Genomic DNA, 20099 nt, shown 5'->3' on the forward strand with positions numbered 1-20099 from the left:
ATCCATCATGAAATTACTGAGCAATAAGCGTTTGAAATTGGACTATTTTCACGATGTGCTCGATTTACGATTTTCAATTTGTATCCCAATATGTTCGAGAAAGGCGTAATCCTACGTCAAAACGTGGTCAATAGTCAAGGAGGAACTAACAACGAAGCTAGGGGTGTTACAAGAAAGAAAAGAATAATGATCCGGCTTGAGATGACCCAAGATATGGAACGCGAGGTTCGAATAAAAGTTCGCAATATTGTTAAAACCACATCTGAATAATTTCATGATATTGTCTAAGAAGTATAACAAAATGCATCGCTTTTTTGACTACTAAACATTTTGCTTAAATCAAGCTGATTTTTTCATTTCACATTCTACATTAAAATGTGTCTGTGACTAAAGTGATAGATATGATAGACTAAAGTGTACCTTTTGGACAAAATCGTTCCAGCTTTGCGAGAGTTGATACTTGTCTACTTGATTTTCCATTTGTTCTTAGTTGCTAGTTTGAACGGAAGAGGTTACACGGGTTTAGATATTGCAAATTTAAGTTTTTTTTTGTAATTTATTTCCAGTATCCAGGTGTGAATGAATAGCGTCATCGTAATGGTCACATACATGAGTTTCCTGGAACTGTCTGAGATATGATGGCCGTCTTTTTGAACTGCATTTCTCCGGTTGATGAGATTTACTTGAAAAATTTCGGTACTATTACGGTAGGTTTCTTTGTGGCCGGTGGTGTTACACGATATGGGTATATGGGGTAAGAGTACCAATTATGGAGGACATATGTCACAAACTTGCACAAAATGGGGAAAAAATACTCTATTTTAATTCAAAAGTATACAAAAGTATACTTTTCTAGCAGCTTGAACTCTGTTTTTGAAGATTCTCACTGATCAGGACCAATTCCGGAGTATCTAAAAAACTTGGAATGATCCTCGTCGACAATGAAGTATCTTTCAAATATTTTCAGGGAATGAACTCATGTATTCAAGGAGCGAATATACTATGCTTTATTCTCATTGACGTTACAAATGGAATACACATTATTTCTACTTCGCCGCTATTAGCGATTGCTTTGAATGGAATGGTCAACAGACACAATTGTTACATTTAGTAAAGCGAACAGCCACAGACAATACAAGAACTACAATTGCATTTAGAAAACTGTCTTTCGGCGGTCTATAATCACAAGCAAACCGTCTATGTAGATAATATCATCAGTGGAGCGCTTTAAAAAACTTTCATAATAGGAAGAGCTTTGAGCAAATGTTGATAAACACGCGGATTTGTTCTTAGCAAACAGCGAAATATCCTGGTCAACTTGAAAAATACTTTACTCTGAATAGTAATTAATCCACATTTATTCGTTGTGTTGTAGTAGACAATACAACGTAACAACCTAACGAAGTTGAAGTTCGCCATGTATTAAGTAATAAATATGACCTGGTTAGAGCCCCCAAGATCATGGAGACACAATTCAGAAAGATAATAAACATCGTATAAAGTTTTACCAATTGACCTACCTGACTATCGGATGTTGTACTCTTGGACACGCTTCTATTGTCATCATCGCCATCGAAAGTGGATCCATCCTCCAGGTGCCCATCGGTTAACTTCAGATTGGACCCCGTTCCGTTGACCGTTTTGCACAGATTACCTTCGGTATCGACCAACTTCAGTTCCTTCGAGCGATTCGTAATCTGCTCAACAGACCACTCCTCGATGGCGGGCTCCGGATCGGAATCAATCGGATCCGACTCCACCACCTGTTTGTCCAGTTGGCCCTTCATCCATTGGGCCAGATGCAGCGCGCTTCCCTTGGGAACACCGGTCTTGTTCAGGTTTCTACATTTCTCATCGATCAATTCCTCGACTTGCTTCGTGACTTTACTCGCCCTGGCCTGCCGCGGGTGTGTGAAAGAGACAAAAAAGAAGAGAGAAGGATAGAGCAGAGAATAAAGTACACTAAGTCTACGTCTACGTCAGTTTTCAACCTTCTAACTTTTCCTTGTTGATACAAATATGGAAAAAAATTGAACGCTTGTCGGTCTTACTACTTACAGAAACAAATCAAAAAAACTCCTGAACTCTTAGAAAATTAAGTCTATCTATTCACGCGAGCAGTCCGAAAACAAGCTGACCCTGAAGGTTAATTTTGAAACTGACCGGTGTTCCAAGCATCTGCGCTAGCTGCCAACAAACGCCGAAGTAATGAAACCAACAAGCGTTTAATTTTTACGTAAAATAGATTTATTTGCACGCTTCAGCACTTACAATCTACGGATTTTGTATTCTGTTGTCGCGAATGACCAGTTGTTGTCTACTTGATTTTCCATTTGTTCTTAGTTGCTAGTTTGAACGGAAGAGGTTACACACTCAGGTTTGAAGTTTTTCATTGTCGAATATTATCAGTATTACTTTATTTTATTATTAATGATTGGCGCTGTTGAATACTATGATTCAGGACACACTTTCGTTCGTATGCAGTACAATGCTAGCCGTGTTCACTATCTAGGTAGGAAATTCCTTTTGCCTCACTTGTAAAACGAAGCGATAACGACATATACGATACTAGTAAAAGTTTATCGCGTTTTGTTGCGATACACACGACGGTACAAAAGCGGATTGGACGCACCCTATCTCATCACTATCTTATTTCACTACCGATAAATTTGTTGGATTATCCAAAATTCACTCTTAGTTTTCATACTTGTTTTCTCTGTTTTTGGCAAGTTCTGTTTGAGTTCTCATGGATTACCGATTACATCGTTCATTGATTTGACCATTGATTAGTTCTTCAGTGTCACACGCTTTCTTTGTAATTTATTTTTTTGTTGTTACTTGGATGGCCACTTGAAAAATAGTGTAAGGATCTCTCCAAAAATAATTAAACTTATTGACGTAAAACACTACTCATTGTATAAGAATATATGGACATTTCTAAATTCGTTGATTCATATCGTTTCGGTTCTAAATCAGACTTTTTTCGTTCAACAAATATCAATATCAACAATGATCACCGATGAATAATTGAATAAACAGTGCTTATGATCTATTATGTGGAAAGATTTTTGATTGTATCAATCCATGCAAGTTGATGTAACTCGAATAAATGATGGGAAAAACTGCACTCGTGGTACATAAGTTTGACAATCGATAATTACTCGTCGGAAAGTCGGGGTGTACGTTTCGTTTGCTAAAACGATATTTACAAAAGTATTTCTTTGGTATTTCTCATACATACCACTGTCAAAAACTAGACAGTTGCTTCAATTTTCTGTTATTATCGTAATTACACGCTGCCTGTTTAATGGTTGTGATGTTTGCATTGATTGCATTTTCATATGTTTGCATATAGTTAATTTCACTCCAGGATTGTTTATGCCTAAAATTGCACCTATATACGCTTTTACGTATTGTTCCAATTTCTCGTTGGCTTCTTCTATATATGTTTTATCAATATAATACGTATTATGATATAATGTAATCGATACTATCATAACTTACCACCGCTTATTTCACAATAATAATTATGACATGCGTAGAAAATGGTCGACTTTTTTCTTTCTTTCAGTTATTCCGATGTACCATGATATATTGAACTAATGAGAACTGTAATCTATAAGAAACTATGAAGCTCATGGGAGAAACATAAAATTGCATATCAAGATGGAGTGTGAATAAACACGACAGGAGAGGTAAGGAATGTGGTAATTCGAGTTCAATTCATTCATTATCTTCATTTATTAATTCCAAAATCAATTCCTGCAGCCAACTTGATAATATTTTTTTTTTCAATTTCAATAAATATCTAAATCTTGTACGACGCCTTCATGTTTGCTCATTACATTGCCCAACGAAGTAGTAAATTGTATTTTCAAGTTCTCGAAGTTAGTGTCAAGTGAGACGAAACGTCTTCGTAATTTTGTTTACAAGCTCAATTATTCATAAGTTGAAATCGGAGAAGTAGAAACATGTATAAAATAACACACATCAGGTTAGTAAAAAGATCATTGCTTATATTAACTGGAAACACCTTGGTGATTTGGGTTCCGATTTCGATTTTTTCCCGTTTGAATCACCACTGGAAGCACTTCACTAGGTTAAAAATAGTGCAATACTGTAACAGTGTATCTTCACTACCACATCTTCGAGTTTAGTTGTGGCTCTGCTTCCTTGCGGATCGGTAAATTTTTTGGAAAGCTGACTGGGTTTGTATTACCTGGACTCCATAACATTCACTAGAGTTCCATTCACCCGAAATAATTTATCTGTAAGACATGTTTACTCGAAAAGAACACACGTTTTTGACGTAGGATCACTTGGTAGGGTGTCAAATCAGAAATCGAGTCACGTTTTTTTTTGAATTAAATAATGAGTTATGAACGAACCAATCGAATCGGAAATTCCCTAAGATTTTTTGATATGCTGCACATAATGATCCCCTAATCTGAATATTGTTTAAATTGACGAAAACTGGAAGCGATCCCATTTTCCCATACATGTTTCTGTCCATTTATGGGTTTTTCTATCCATGCTGTCAATAACGAGCAAGTAATTTAGCGATGATAATTTAGTCTAGTTCAACACTCAAAGCAGTGAACATCGTTCCTTTCGCTTGTTTCGCGTCATCATAAGGGCTTCGTTTCACCTCGAGCTGTAGATGCGAGCGAATAACTCACTCGCCGCTCTAGCATTGCAAACAACGCATCGAATCGATGTGATGGCTCGTAAAAACGCCACCACATTATACAGGGAGTTATATTGAGCTGAAGCATCGTCGATCGGCGCACTTTCGAAACCTTACGCGCTGAAACGTTATTGACGTAAGACTACGTTTAACAGGACTGTATGAGGGTAAAATGAAAAGCTAAACACTGAGCATGTAGGAAGAAATTGGAAGATTTAGAATGCGTATAACTCAAGCATTTATTGATAGATCGCAAAAATGTTTGCATCAATTGATAGCAAATATTTCTACGCATCTATCACAATGGATAGCAATTCATCTTTCTTGAGATAAACAATTGAATAATTGTGAAATATAAAGCATGGTCCAAACGCGCTAAGTGCCATGTTTTGATTAGTTCAATTCGTGCTCCTCAAATGGTTCCGGCCAAAAGTAGCAGCCAGAATAACCGCGGCACATCCTTTGGATACAATCAAAACATTGAATAGTAAGCCCCTCCTCTTGTACTTCTAGTGCCACTCAAATCAAATCAATTTCGCAGGTAATTTTTTTCGAAAACATCATTCACTGTCTAACCGCGAAGCTGATTTGCAAGATCGTACCAGTGTGTTTTCGTCATTCAACTATTATGAGGAGAAAAGGGTTCTACCGATTGTGTCGATGGTCGCTTAAAAGTAGCGGCTAGGTCAGAAGGTCATCTCATGTTCTTTACCTAAACGCAGAGGACTCATGATGCAGAAGTTGTGTGGAGGAGAATGGTGATCTCGATTACACAATGAATTCAACAGATATGAGAAGTGGAAGGTAAATATGTTTTATATATATTTTTGACGCAGAACTACGTGTTTCAGGAAGGGTGCCAAATCAGAAAACAGGTCACGTTTTTATGAAATAAAGTTAACGTTAATAACTATTTTCACAGTGAACGAATTCTGATGATTTGCACACCAATTAAAACGGAAATTCTCTAAGATTTGTTTGATATGCTATAAATTACAATCCCATAGTCTGTTTATGGTTTAAATTGATGAAATTTGGAAACATTCCCATTTCCCCATAGATTTGTTCTGTCCATTCGTGTGCTTTCCCGAACAGAGCTGTCAATAACGAACAACTTATGCAGCCGCTAGAATAGAAACAACGAAGGGGAATAGCGAAAAAAGATTATTTGCGAAGTAGACTCCACCCTCGCATAGTAAGTAAACTGTCGCTAGTGTATAAGTATTGCATCTCCTCTGAGGAAAATTCTCACCTTTCTGCGCCCATAACAACAAAGGTCGCTTATTCTGCTCGTTTTGTGTTTCATATTTCCCCTCGAGCTGTGAACGCTAGCGAATATTTCACATGAAGTGTGTTTTGATGTTTCATTTTTATCGCTGCAACTTTGTGCATCTGCTAGTCGCGTGTTTGATGCTTGTTGAATGACGATGCACGGAAGATGCCTCTCGTTAAGCACTCAGTGCAATGCGTACATTGATATAACGAAACAAACTGCGACATATGACCAATTCGTGTATTGTTCTCGCAAAGGCAAAAAAGAATCGTTGCTTCTCGAAATGATTCTACAAAACCACGCAATCCATTAAACCTTTTCAGGGTCTCCGGAACTTTTTACTAAAGAGTTATTTATGAAATTTCGACATATTCGCAAATAATATCCAAAATGATAAACCATCAAATTAAAAAAAATAAAATTGCGTATTCCTACGTCTTAAGCGGTCGTGTCTCGGATGTAACCCGTCGATTTTTTTTTATTTGTTTAATAATTAGTTAAATGTATATGTTAAATGTAGTCCAACGTTGAAAATGTTGGGTCTCTTAGAATGTTAAAAAAAAGTAGCTGAGTAGTCGTAGATAAAGTTGATGATTTGAAAAGAAAACGTGAGTCAGTATGTGCGTTGATCGGTAAAATAATTTAATTAAAAAAATAAATAAAAATTATAATATATAAAATAAATAAAATAAATAAAAAGAAATGAAAAAAAGAAAAGAAAGAAAATTCTATTCATAATAAATTTGACAACATTATCAGCATCTTTTGGATTTTTGATGCATTCATGCATTCGTAATACAACATTTAAAATCAATCCAATCCAGTTGAAAAGTTCAACGATTAAAACAAATTTAAGACAATATATCGGAATCAGGTAGTGTATCATTTGTTTTCTTTTAATTGTTCTCATAAAAATAATAAAAATACACTAAAACAGATCGCATTTTGAGATCTCTCACTTGATATTTATCAACAAAATTGATTAATCTTACCTCTATTTGTTGAATGATTTTCGTTTAAAATATTGATTTGTCTGCTTTGCTTTGTTGCAAAAAATAATAATCAATATTTGTTTATCGTACAAAATTATATCATTTCTAAAATTTTACTGTCTCGTAAATATAACTCTGTGATGCACTCCTGCGTTTCTGTTTCGACACAAATTAAACCAATGATATTAGTCAAATTATTTACAAACAAGATAACGCACTTGAAAAATCTAAACCCTACTGATTGCCAACAGGTTCCACCGGTTGCTCTTCCTCGACGATGAAGCTACTCCCGGCCCAATTCTCGTCGCTGCCGAAACAGAACTGCAGATAAAACTAGAGATCCAGTAGATTGGGTGGTGTCGGCTGCGTCGGTAGCATCCCAAACGGATCGTCATCCCCCATGAACTCCGTCTCGGTTAGGTCCTTCCCGAACGAGGGATCACAGTTGACCTGGTGGAAGTCAAGATCGAGCTCGAGCAAATCCCACGACCCTCCGTAACCACTGGCCAGCAAGTATTTGCTGCAGTCGTCCTCCAGCGGCGACACGGCGGCACTCGGCGACGAAGACGTTTTGAAATCGTTCGAAAAGGTTTCCGAGTTCTGGTGGGAGGACGAGGGGGACACGTTCGGCGGAGGAGTATCCGGGGTGTTCACGTACTCACCGCTGAAGGATTGATTGTCTTCCAAATCTTCCACGCTGTCGATGAAGGATCGCCCAACGGAGCTCAGACTGAACTCGACAACCGATCGCAAATTGTCCCGCGATCCACGGGAGAAACTGTTCAGAATGCGATCCCTGGTCGAAATGGCTGGTCTCGGTGGTTGTTCTGAGGAGTTGTCCTCGCTAGAGCTTCCCGTCGGATTGGGCGTTTTAGGTAGATAATTGCAGTTGATGTCATCCGATTCGGTTTGGCTAGTGGGTTTGCTAAATGCTACACTATTTGTACTATTGTTCATAGTCAGTTCGGGAAGCTCCGATATTGAGCCGGGGATAGTCGTCAGGGACCGATAGCTTCTGCTGTCCAGCGTATTGCTGCGGGCCGCCGTTAAACTAGAGTACTTCTTGGCACCTAAACCTAACGTAGTGGCCACCGAATTGGTGGGAATCGTGTTCTGCAGACTTAAAACGCTACTACTAGAAGAAGCTAAACCTAGACTAGAACACACCTGCTGGTTTTTTAGATGGATGCTGTCCAGTGAGGGAACTTTCGCCGAGGCCATCGATGCTGTCGTTGTTCCGATGTCTCCGATTGGAACGAGAGTCTGGAGAATATCCGGAGAGTCAAGTGGACTGCTGAGAGGAGTTGATCCTAAGGTTGTGTTCACTAGAAAACTGATGGGAAAACATAAATCGAAATCAATCATTAGATCAGGGATTGCAGAGTTTAGGTGGGTTTACATTTGCCTGATGAGCAGATTTTGCCAGACCGCCTTCAGTTCAGCTGAGGGAGCTCGTAATACTATGCATCGCTTTTTAGAATTTTTCTTTGGCGTCCGGGTCAAATCAGGCGCGCAATGTACCGTTGGACTCTCGATTTGCCGACCATTGGGATCAATAGTCATCCGAAACTCGGTTGCTGAAAACAGTGAATAACGAATTATTCCTCTATACATGTATTCCAACAAATTTACTTACTCTTTTTCCTAACATTGAAACACGAATCCGTTATCGTAGACAGCGGAATAGGCTCCTCTGTGATGAACAGAACACGATCCCGACTAACCTTGGCAAAGAGCAGAATGTCACTGAACAACAGCGTCCAATATGGTTTCACCGAACGCCCTTCCACTCGTGATAAATCTCCACCTGCAAGTTAATTGTCTAGAATTAAGAATACTTTGCTCACACTGATACCACATACCAAAAATCCACTGCCTCCCATGGGCCGCCAGTTGAAATGGTTTGCACTTCGTGAAAACCATTCTCGCCTCCAAGTCTTGTAGCGTCAGCAGTGGTCGACCTTCACCGATGGGTTCCATTAGACCACCACCAACAGTTATCTCTCGGTATGCCGCCTATCCCAAAACAATTCATAGAGTCATTTCCCAGTTAACTTAAAAATAATTTGTCATATTACCTGTAACTCGATGATAATGCTATTGAAGTTATTGTGTTCTTCACTATCTACACGACAATTGGACGTGATCATTTGGACTAGCTTTAAAATTTCCCTAAAATGCTGCAGCGGTCGATGTATGAAGGTGGTTAAGTCTGGACGTTTCCGTGGCACCGGTGGCTCCGTAATGAATCGCATAAAATCACAGTTTGAATTTCTCGATTTGTTCACCTGATGGAAATAGAAAAAAATAGTCTCGGTAACTTGTTGGCATGTCGAGATGGAATCGAGATACGCACCAAAACGCAGTCTGCTTTCTTCAGGCCATTACAGTACTTTTTGTAGGCCGCACACAGGGCCGTACTTTTGGATAGATAAACGCGGGAAGCGAAGTGGATTTGTGGCTCGGTTTCATCTTGGATGATTTGTTCTAGGATGTCTTCTGATATTCGTGATAGCTGCGGGGAGTTTAATGGGGTCATAATTTAGATAAAGACACATGCTTGACGCTACCTCGTCGATATTTTGAAAAAGTGTTTTGTGGTCGTTGGGCGAAATGAGGTCCTTTCGATCTCGCAGGGGGTTTACGAAACGCTCGATTCCGAAATTGATCGCCGTAACAAAATGCTGCTCTCGACTTATTAGCTGGTAGAGAAACTTCCGTCGGTGATCATCCGGGAACTGCTGTAAAATTGACTAGAATAAAGAAGGTTGGCATTAGAAGGATATAGCACACGATTAATCACACCAAGAAACCAAACTGGGCTTAGTTCTGAATTATTCGACTTAAACCTTCAAAAGTTTTTCGAAAATTGTTATTAATTTCCACCAGAAGGTTATTCTATAATAATCGGAAAATCTTGTCAGATATTTTGGAAGGAGACGTTATTGAACATGTTAATATCTTGTAAATATTTAGAAGTAAACAGGAATCGCAAAACGTCTTCTAGATGTCGATATCCTTCCTCGTTTCTGGAATGATTGATGACAGCATTCATTGGGAGTTTGATACTTTCCACGTTCCTTCAAGTACAAATGATTTCTACTTAAAAACATCCATATTGTAGCACAAGAGGATGTTACTACATTCATATGAGTTCCAGATAGAGCTATTTTTTTATCCCATTCATTCATTTCTTAGGCTCATCAGCATTTTAGCTGTAACAGAGTCAGGTATTAATCGTGTACATGTACTTATGTTTGTTTCTTTAAAGGCGTTAGGCATAAATTACACAGTAGTAGCCATTTAGGCGTAAGGGTATTCTTTCTGTTCTTTCATTGTTTAGCAGACCGGACAGCGGAGGCAGTTGATATTGATAATTATTGGGTTATTTATAAAACAGCAGCCCGATGTTTCTTGCAGAGCAGAGCAGTTGTATGGATGAATCTATCTTTGTTCCACCGTGGATCGATCTCCATCGCTGATGATGGTTGCGTGGACGTAGTTATTATGGTCAAATTGAGGGCCCTTAGTTTGAATTCATGATTGATCGCTTAGTAAGCGAACGCGTAACCAAGTGGCTACGAAGAACCCCCGAATAGAGCTATGAAGTCAAACAAATCAGCACTAGATGAATGGAGAATTTACCACAATATTCGAAAAGGGTGACCCGTGCTATGATTATTTTTGGGGACAAACCAAATGTTGCAACCAATGGTGAGTTCAAAGATTTGGCTACTCTCACTAAAATTGATCCAATTTGAAATAACAGATAAGTCAGAAGTAGCGGGATCAAGGTGAAGGTGGAACGAAGCCATTGTAGTAGTATAGGTAAAACCACGTGTTTTCATGGGGTAATAGTGTTGGTGAGAGAAGAGCAAAGCACACCGTTTGTTTTGATTTTGGTACGTAAATAGATCAATTCACTTACAGACTGTGTTGCGCTTCACTGACACGAGTCTTACAATACATTTGAAAAAATAAAATAACAATTCAATACTGAAGTAAAATGTATGAACGATGTGTTCCAATGAACAATGGCAAATATAAATATGTATATATAACGAGTGTTAAATAAAAAAATGAGATTTTTTTCAATACCTTTCAGTAACTCAAATAAAGAGCGTAAAATTTTCTTTCTCCAAGAAAATTGCTCTTTGGGCTCCCTAGAAACAGTAAGCGTGTTTGGTTTTGCTAGCTTGAATTTAGTCAATGCAAAGATGGCGTCGAAACAGCACGTGTTCCGCGAACGCATTGTACGGTTCTACGAAACGCATTTCCAGCAAGGAAAAAAGTGCACGGTGGCACAAAACGTACCTGTCAGTACGGTATATCGTATCCTAGGTTCCCTGAACGTAGAGCGGAAGGTCGGAAGTGGTCGTCCGGTGACGATAATGACGAAGCAGAGGAAGACATCGTTAAAGAAGCTGTTTGACAACAAGGACGCAACCAGCCTGCGTGACGCCGGTCGGAAATATGGCTGCTCCCACGTATTGATCCATCGGACCATCAAGATGGAAGGAATCGTCTGCAGGAAGAAGACGAGGTCGCCGGAGTACACGGAGGAGCAGATTGAGACGGTTAAATCACAGTGTCGGTGGATGACCAAAAAATACCGCGGGACGTCTTTCGTTCTGGACGATGAAAGCTATTTTCCGCTGTCCAAAACGCATATTCCAGGAAATGATAATTACTACTCCAGCGACAAATCATCCACACCGCCTGAAGTGAAATACAAGTTCAAGCACAAGTTTGAAAAAAAGATTATGTTGTACATCGCCATTTCCGACCGGGGCATTTCAAAGCCTTGGTTTAAGCCGAGCGGTCTGGCAATCAACCAACAAATCTATCGAGAAGAGTGCCTCGATTAAATTCTGCTGCCGTTCCTGAACGAACATCACTCGGATGGGAAGTACGTCTTCTGGCCGGACAAGGCGTCTTCCCATAACACTAAGAAGACGCTGGCGTATCTTGAGGAGAAAAAGATACCGTTCGTGCCGAAAGATCGTAACCCAACAAACTTGCCCCAGTGCCGCTCAATAGAGGATATCTGTGGCTCACTCAGTGCCCTATTGTATAAAAACAATTGGAGGGCCAAGGACACGAAGCAACTGACTACAAGAATCCGGAATTGTATCCAGAAAATGGACGTAAGTGCCGTACAACGTTCTTGTGAGATCATCGCGACAAAGTTGCGTCGAACAGCAGACCACGGCCCTTACTCAAACATTCACTGACATTTTTTTTGAAGAAAATACATTATGTTATTAATAAAAAATGCTGAAATCGATGAAAAAAAATTTTTATATGTGATTGAGAAAATTCTCATTTTTTATTCAACACCCGTTAGAAGGTGTATATTAGGGTGCCAATCAAGGTATGGGAAAAATTGACCCTAAAATATCAAAAAAGTTACACTATACAAAATGTTTACCACCTCGAAAAAACGCCCTATGCCCAATACTAGCTCAATCGGACTTAAGGGAGACTGGCGCAAAGCGGTCAAAGTTTGAGTTTTTTGAAAATCGAAAAATCACCCAAGGAGTAAAGGAAATGAAAGGAAATTGCATGAAACGTCGAGATCTAGTGTCATCTCGATTTTTTTTGTCAAAAATCGACAATCTGGGATTTTTTTGGAATACGAACCGAAACGTATGGTTTGGGTTTTAAAAAAAATTGTTGGTGCAAAATGTTTTAAAATTGCATTACACGTCGAGATTTACTGTTATCTCGAAAAAAAATCGTAAAAAAACTTGATCGTTTTTCGTCTGAAAAATCTGAAAAAAGTCGATATCTAACAAAAAAGAATTTTTTGAGATAACTGTAAATCTCGATGTGTCATGCAATTTTAAGACATTTGGCATCAAACAAAATGTCTTAAAATTGCATGACACATCTAAACACTATGTAATTGTAGAACATCCAAACAATTTTCAATTTTCAATTGTCATGTTTGGTTGGAATATTTTTGGTTGAAATATGTGTAATATTTTTATGGGACCCCCTCTCCATTCTAGAAGAGGGAGGGGTGTCATTATAGAAACTTTTCTCATACCCAAAAACCCCCACATCCCAAATTGTGCTTGATTAGTTCTCGAGGCTATGCAGAAGTTTGGGTTTCGTTTGTATGGCAGCCCCCCCTTATAGAGGGGGAGGAGTGTATTCACAATATAAACGTTTCGTGCTCTGTAAAATCTTCACATGTCAAATTTGGCTCCATTTGCTTGATAAGTTTTCGAGTTATGCAGAAATTAGCGTTTCATTTGTATGACAGCCCACCCTTAGAGAGCGGGATGAGTGCCAAACCACCATAGAAATATTTATTGCATCCTAGAACCTCCACATGCCAAATTTGGTTTTGTTTGCTTGATAAATTCTAAAGTAATTCAGAAATTTGTGTTTCATTTGAATGACATTTGAATTTTTTTTGCATATCAGGCGAGGGGTGGGGGAGAGAGATGAAAGAAGTGAGCGCCATAGTGGCAGCCATTTGTGACTTCCTTCCACCTTCACCTTGAATTCATGTTACGTTTTCCGCCACACGCCGTAGAGAGAAACAAATAGCTGTGTGTGGTTTTGTTCTCTTCATTCTTGGAGTTGTTCGTGCTAAGTATGTTCTCGTTTGTTTACAATGAAGGTCACGGAGCAGAGCTTTCTCCGAGAGCGCGTCTTTCGGATGCTGTTCAAGCAATGTGATGTGGCCACACGAAGAACTGTTTGCCAAAAATGGTTGCTTTTGTGAAAACATCATAAATATGAAGATATTGTGTTCAGGTCGCACCTAGCTTCGTGCAACGCAAAGCCCACTCTGGATTGGTTGACCGTCCATAATATATCTCCATACAATCCTCGAAGGTACTACAGGCGCCATCATATCTCAACAACGAAAATCCCGTATCATCGAATGTGCCGAAAAAGCCCAGACCATGATGGGGAGAGTTCCGGGAATCTTGGGGAAGATTTTATAGCCACTATCTGTCTAATTATTTCACACCTCAAATGCACATTGTATGGACTTGTAAAAATGCAATAAAGAATTGAATTTAACAAAAACATTTTACCTCACGTGTTTTAATTTAACGAGGGGCAATAAAATTTAGGATGTTTCCCTATGCTGCACAACGAACAACTCAGAAAGAAATGAGGAGTGTTTGTGTTAGCTCTCTCTCTCTCTCTCTCTCTCTCTCTCTCTCTCTCTCTTTCTCTCTCTTTCTCTCTTTCTCTCTCTCTTTCTCTCTCTCTCTTTCTCTCTCTCTCTCTCTTCTTTTTCTGCTAGTGTGTTTTGTTTTGTTTATGCTTGCTCAGTTTTGCTCAAAATGCTGGCGAAACAAAAAGCACTGCACAGACATCTAGGCAAAAATAAAAGTAAATTTAGTAAATTTGTTGAGTAAATTGAGAATATTCGTGTATTGCGTGGGCGCTGTCTGAAAGCTCCACCCTGCTTTGCCTAGTACTACACTATGTATGTAATAATGTATGTGTGTTAGTATCATCACTCCTTTGCAAATCCTCAAAGGCAGCCTACCAATCGACTATTGATGTGTTAGCGTCAGTTGTAAAAGCCTATTGACTGTTGGAAACGAGAAACCGGTTAATAGGCTTTTTATCGGTAAAGTGTTAACATATACAGGGTCTTTCAGATTAAACGCTCCCGCAAAAAACCGAATAGCTCCTTGTAAAAATTTTTTTCGCTCTATCGAGAGTAACACTGCATTCCCCACTTCGGTACGATAATATTCGGCTCGTTCAGTCTGATCGGATAGTTTTAAGTGTCGAGATGTACAATTTACCAAAACGTGTATTTTAGTGAAATCGTATTACTCGAGCAACCGAAGCCTTAATGACACTTTGTCCTCTTATGGTAAGAATTTCAACATTTCTCGTCGTTGATTACTTCCTCCGGACCGTTGCTATGTTAATAAGCCATAAAATAAGGAGGAACTTAAAGATGAAATAACTCGGATCTTAAACAGCATCGAAGTCGTAATGTTAGAGTTGTGCATAAAGAATTTTGTTCACCGTTTAAAAGGCGATATCGAAAAAAAAGGGGTGGTCACACCGAAAAGGAAACTAAAATAAGCTTTATTTTCGTTTGTTAAAAATAAAAATCGGTTCACTTCTGTAGAAGTTATTAAAATTCGTTGCGTGAGCGTTGAATCTGAAAGATCCTATTATAACTATCATCTTACATAAGACTAGGTTCATGGATGCCAAAATTTTATTCTACATGGACTGAAAAGTTCCGGGGTTTTTAAATGAAATCGATCCTTTTTGGGCAAAGCTGTATTCATTCTTCAAAGAATTTCATTCGAGGACAATACACTTGGTATAGCGAGTTTCCAATCATTCGATTCCCTTTCTGTAGTACGAAACGTCTAAGAGTTCGAAATATGCCTCAGTGCCATTTTGCAGACTGCCTATTGGACTCAGGAGTGTGATAATGAGTCCACGGGTCATCCATTGTCATAAAACGTCGAAAGAAGTCCACTCGATTACGCTTCAACAACGCTAAACCGGCTGTTTAATCATCTACGCGCCGCTGCTCTTGGTCGACGGTCAGTAAACGCAGCACCCATCGCGCGGATAGCTTTTTCATGTCCAAACTGTTGTGCAAAATGTATTCCTCTCGTTCTTTTGAAATCCCTACGGCCTCAGCTAACTCGCGTAACTTCACTTAACGACCGTTCAAAACGAGTCGATGCACTTGTTTTACGATTTCTGGACTCGTAGCCTCTTTTGGCCTTCCAGAGCGAGGTTCATCTGCGGTGCTTGTCGGGCAATTTTAAATTCACTGAACCACCGATAAACTGTTGCTCTCGAAGGGGCAGAAGTGGATTAACATTTTGTCAACCACTGCATTGATTCAAATAATTTTCTCATCAAAAAACATTGTTTGATCAAAATACGATATTCTTCTATTTATATATGAATGCACATGAATGCTCAGGTAGTGACACCTAAACAACTGTAGTTTGTGAACAAATAAACGAAATGTCATGAAACTTCACACAAAAGCTAGTGACAGATGAAACTCTCGAAATGAATCTTGCTCAATTTTTTGAGGCGCTATCTGTTGAAAAATCCCGGGACTTTTCTGGAAAAAGTACACACTGAAAAAAAAATTCTGACCGAAAATAATTTCATTGATCCTTTATATTTAGATAGTTTATTTCTAGTAGGCTTGTGACTTAAAGCTTTTTTTTCTCTATCGTTGTATCTGCTTTTACTATTTCATTTTTTCCGGTCACAAAATCAATGGTACGTCCATGTTCTCCCCACTGTCCGTCTTACTCCCAATCCCTCTACAAGGTTGGCTATTTCAGTAAAGCATAACAATCGTTATCATTTCAAATCTCGCAACTTATTCCTTTTCGAAAAATTCCAGACATGTATTCTCTGTTTCGCCCTTAGGGTACATAATTCATAATTAGGAAATCTAAAAAATCGTATGTTTCATCAATACGCTCATTTTTGAAAACTTTCGAATTGCTCCATTGATCTACGATTTGTTCAAATGAAAAGTAGTTTAGTAGACTTTTCAGGAAAAATGTTCATTGTTAGGATTTGTCCAGTTTTCCATTAGCCGTTATACATTAAAACATGATGTTATATTTGGTAATTGTTCCCAAAGTCATCAAAGTATAGCATCAAACAATTTCCAATTATTTTATATTTTCTCTGCTTTAGATGAAATCGATCGAATTCTCTATCTCTTCTTCCGATACGGTTGATAAGATGCTCTGCAACATATTTTTGTTTAGTAGAATATAAAGAATTTTTCGTCTGTTGAAGAAAATTTAGTTTCTCCACACAGACGAATCTATCTTAGACAATACACAAGCACCTTGACTCAATACTAACATCACGAACACGCAAGCAAAAGCGTTCAATGTTAAAATTCTGTTCATTCTAATCGAAATTTCGAACGTTATTATAAGAAGGATGTACAGTATACTCATCGTCATGTTATGTTTTTTTCAAGCTAAACAATGTGTTTTTTTTTCTTTACGTATATTGCGGGCAATAATGCTTATGTTTCGCTAATGTTGTGCGCTTATCCCAAGGGTACGATTACATTGGGCTAGAAAAGTGTTATTTTCAAAGTCCAAAAGTTTGTTTGCTTTAGCTTGCGATGCTGAAATTGACTACGCGTCTGCTCTAGGTGAGTAAATTAAGAACAAAAAAACTTGGGTGTGTGAATGAAACGAAAAACAAGCAGATCACTCATTCGTTTGTTCATCCAAACTCAAAAAAGCAATGTCAATGAACTTTGATGGCTTGACTTTATTTTTTGTTTTATGCATTATGCTAATAATTCTACCACCAGCGTTTCAATTGGGAAAACATTGGAGATAATGTTATATAATATTTGGACTGCTTAATAGTAACTCCTTTTTCTGAATAAATCAAAATAATAAAGGGTATGTCACATCAAATTACATCACGGAAAAAACGCTGTAGAAATTCGCGCCGGTAGACCGATTCTTTTGAAAATTTTAGACAGTAAAATAAAAACTATTAAACAACTTTTGGCATTTTCTTTTTATTCATACTTCGAGCCCAAGCCCGTATGCTCGCACCTTCCTCTTTACCCCGTCCATAAGGTTCTGTACAACGTCAGGTTGTAGTTTTTTGACGTAGGACTACGTCTTTCATTTCTATACCGGGGTGTAAAATCAAAGTTTCGAAAACGAAAGCATTACGCCGGAGACCGAGATTTTGAGTGTTAATAGCTCCTAAACAACTGAACGAAATGGTATGATAAACACTTCATTCGAAAGATAAAATGTCTACGCGTTCTATACTTGTTACTTTCTGATCCAAAAACTTGTTTCAATAGTCTTAAATTTGCTTTCAAAATAGGCTATTGAAATCACCAATCGATATATAAGCGAGCGCCGCTCGGAAATCCACTCAGTTCTAAATGAACAGCGATTGGAGCATGTTGTCGCTGTTGGGGTGAAGCTCTTCATTTATCATGAAAGCGCGGATGAACGGTGTCATCAAGAGCCTGTTTGTGCACCTTAGGCCAGAAGGGAATCCATCAGGAGGAGAGTGATGCTACAAACGGTTCCCCGGGAAGATCTCGAAGCAGCCGCTACACACACACACACATACACGCACGGAATTCTTTCCGTTTGGATCGAGAAAGATCCGGAAAATAATCTGCCAGTTCCTCTAGGAATTTAAAAATACATTCATGTGAAAGAGTTTATTTGAATGTTTTCTATCCATGTAACACTGTGACCAAATATGTTTCAATCAAGTGCTATTAACAGATGGTTATCGAGTTAGCATTAACCACTGGTGGGCTTCCAGTATCGAGGAAAATGTGGAAATATCTAATCGTTACTGAAAATAATCTGCCAGTTCCTCTGGGAATTTAAAATTACATTCATATGAAAGAGTTTATTTTAATGTTTTCTACCCATGTAACACTGTGACCAAATACATTAGGTTTTGTGATTTTTCAATCAATCGCAATCAACAGGATAGCTTCTGAAGATTATTCTTCCCCATCAGTAGGATATTTCCGTATCCAATATTGGATGCATAAAACCTTGTGCCTCCAACGTAACGCTCTCGTTTTCGAAGTTCTCCAAATATTCATTCATTCAGAATGAATTCAGATTCAACTTCATACAAATGATCTCTAAATCAACGATAGTCCTACGTCACCCTTGCGGTTATACCATAGATATAACCCACTTCCTGTTTTTTTAACAGAAATCCATTTTCTCTTGAAGTCCGCCTCCGATTTGACAACTTTTGGGTTCTTCCGGAGGGCCTGCTTCATAATCGCCCAATATTTCTCTATTGGGCGAAGCTCCGGCGCATTGGGCGGGTTCATTTCCTTTGGCACGAAGGTGACCCCGTTGGCTTCGTACCACTCCAACACGTCCTTTGAATAGTGGCACGAAGCGAGATCCGGCCAGAAGATGGTCGGGCCCTCGTACTGCTTCAATAGTGGTAGTAAGCGCTTCTGTAGGCACTCCTTAAGGTAAACCTGCCGGTTTACCGTGCCGGTCATCACGAAGGGGGCGCTCCGCTTTCCACAAGAGCAGATCGCTTGCCACACCATGTACTTTTTGGCAAACTTGGATAGTTTCTGCTTGCGAATCTCCTCCGGAACGCTGAATTTGTCCTCTGCGGAGAAGAACAACAGGCCCGGCAGCTGACGAAAGTCCGCTTTGACGTAGGTTTCGTCGTCCATTACCAGGCAATGCGGCTTCGTCAGCATTTCGGTGTACAGCTTCCGGGCTCGCGTCTTCCCCACCATGTTTTGCCTTTCGTCGCGGTTAGGAGCTTTCTGAACCTTGTATGTACGCAGGCCCTCCCGCTGCTTGGTCCGCTGGACGAATGAACTTGACAAATTCAGCTTATTGGCGACATCCCGGACCGAACTTCTCGGATCACGCCTAAACTGCTTAACTACGCGCTTGTGATCTTTTTCACTGACGGAGCATCCATTTTTGCCGTTCTTCACCTTCCGGTCGATGGTTAGGTTCTCGAAGTATCGTTTTAGTACTCTGCTGACCGTGGATTGGACGATTCCCAGCATCTTACCGATGTCCCGATGTGACTCCGGATTCTCGAAATGAGTGCGCAGGATTAATTCACGACTCTCTTTTTCGTTCGACGACATTTTTCCAAATTTACGAAAAATTGACAGTGAAGCATGGCCAACGTGATCTATACACTCTTATCTGATTATAAGCGAAAGCTGAAGATATAATTCCTAAAAAATAAATTTCTACAGCGTTTTTTCCGTGATGCAATTTGATGTGACACACACTTTAAATTGGGCATATTCAAAATCATTCCGTATTCGGAAAATAGAATTGGCGTGGAAACATTGCAGATAAATAATCCCACACATAATCTAAGGGAAAAGAATTAAAATTAGTTTGTTTAGGAAGACAAGGTTAATTGAAGGGACATTGAACACCGAAAAAACCATAAGATAAGAGTAATAAATTAGTCATTTGATAGCTGATAATATAGCCATTCCATGCCAAACAGAGTGGTTTTCATATCTTCGAGAAAATTCGTAGTTCTGTTCCTTATCGTAAAATATTAGACCCGATTTTTTTGGTTATTTTTTCGTTAGGTAATTTTTTATTTTATGATCTGTAAAATCAGTTTTTTC

At 39.0% G+C, this 20099-nt stretch overlaps 1 protein-coding gene across 3 annotated transcripts in view; it reads right to left on the reverse strand.

The window, feature by feature from the left end:
* Window positions 1-20099, reverse strand: part of LOC129768406 (uncharacterized) — a 103595-nt gene that overhangs the window by 36100 nt on the left and 47396 nt on the right. For all 3 annotated transcript variants that reach the window (XR_008741672.1, XM_055770044.1, XM_055770046.1), the window contains exons 5-12: window positions 9523-9705; window positions 9309-9467; window positions 9031-9240; window positions 8815-8968; window positions 8589-8759; window positions 8352-8529; window positions 8120-8285; window positions 1521-1898 (exon numbers count right to left, since the gene is read on the reverse strand). Coding sequence is in view for 2 of the 3 variants with exons in the window: in XM_055770044.1 (XP_055626019.1) it covers window positions 1521-1898; window positions 8120-8285; window positions 8352-8529; window positions 8589-8759; window positions 8815-8968; window positions 9031-9240; window positions 9309-9467; window positions 9523-9705 (1599 nt within the window). In the remaining variant the exon portion in view is untranslated. The remainder of the gene's footprint in view (window positions 1-1520; window positions 1899-8119; window positions 8286-8351; window positions 8530-8588; window positions 8760-8814; window positions 8969-9030; window positions 9241-9308; window positions 9468-9522; window positions 9706-20099) is intronic.

The sequence above is a fragment of the Toxorhynchites rutilus genome, chromosome 2, assembly GCF_029784135.1.
Source record: "Toxorhynchites rutilus septentrionalis strain SRP chromosome 2, ASM2978413v1, whole genome shotgun sequence".
NCBI lineage: Eukaryota > Metazoa > Arthropoda > Insecta > Diptera > Culicidae > Toxorhynchites > Toxorhynchites rutilus.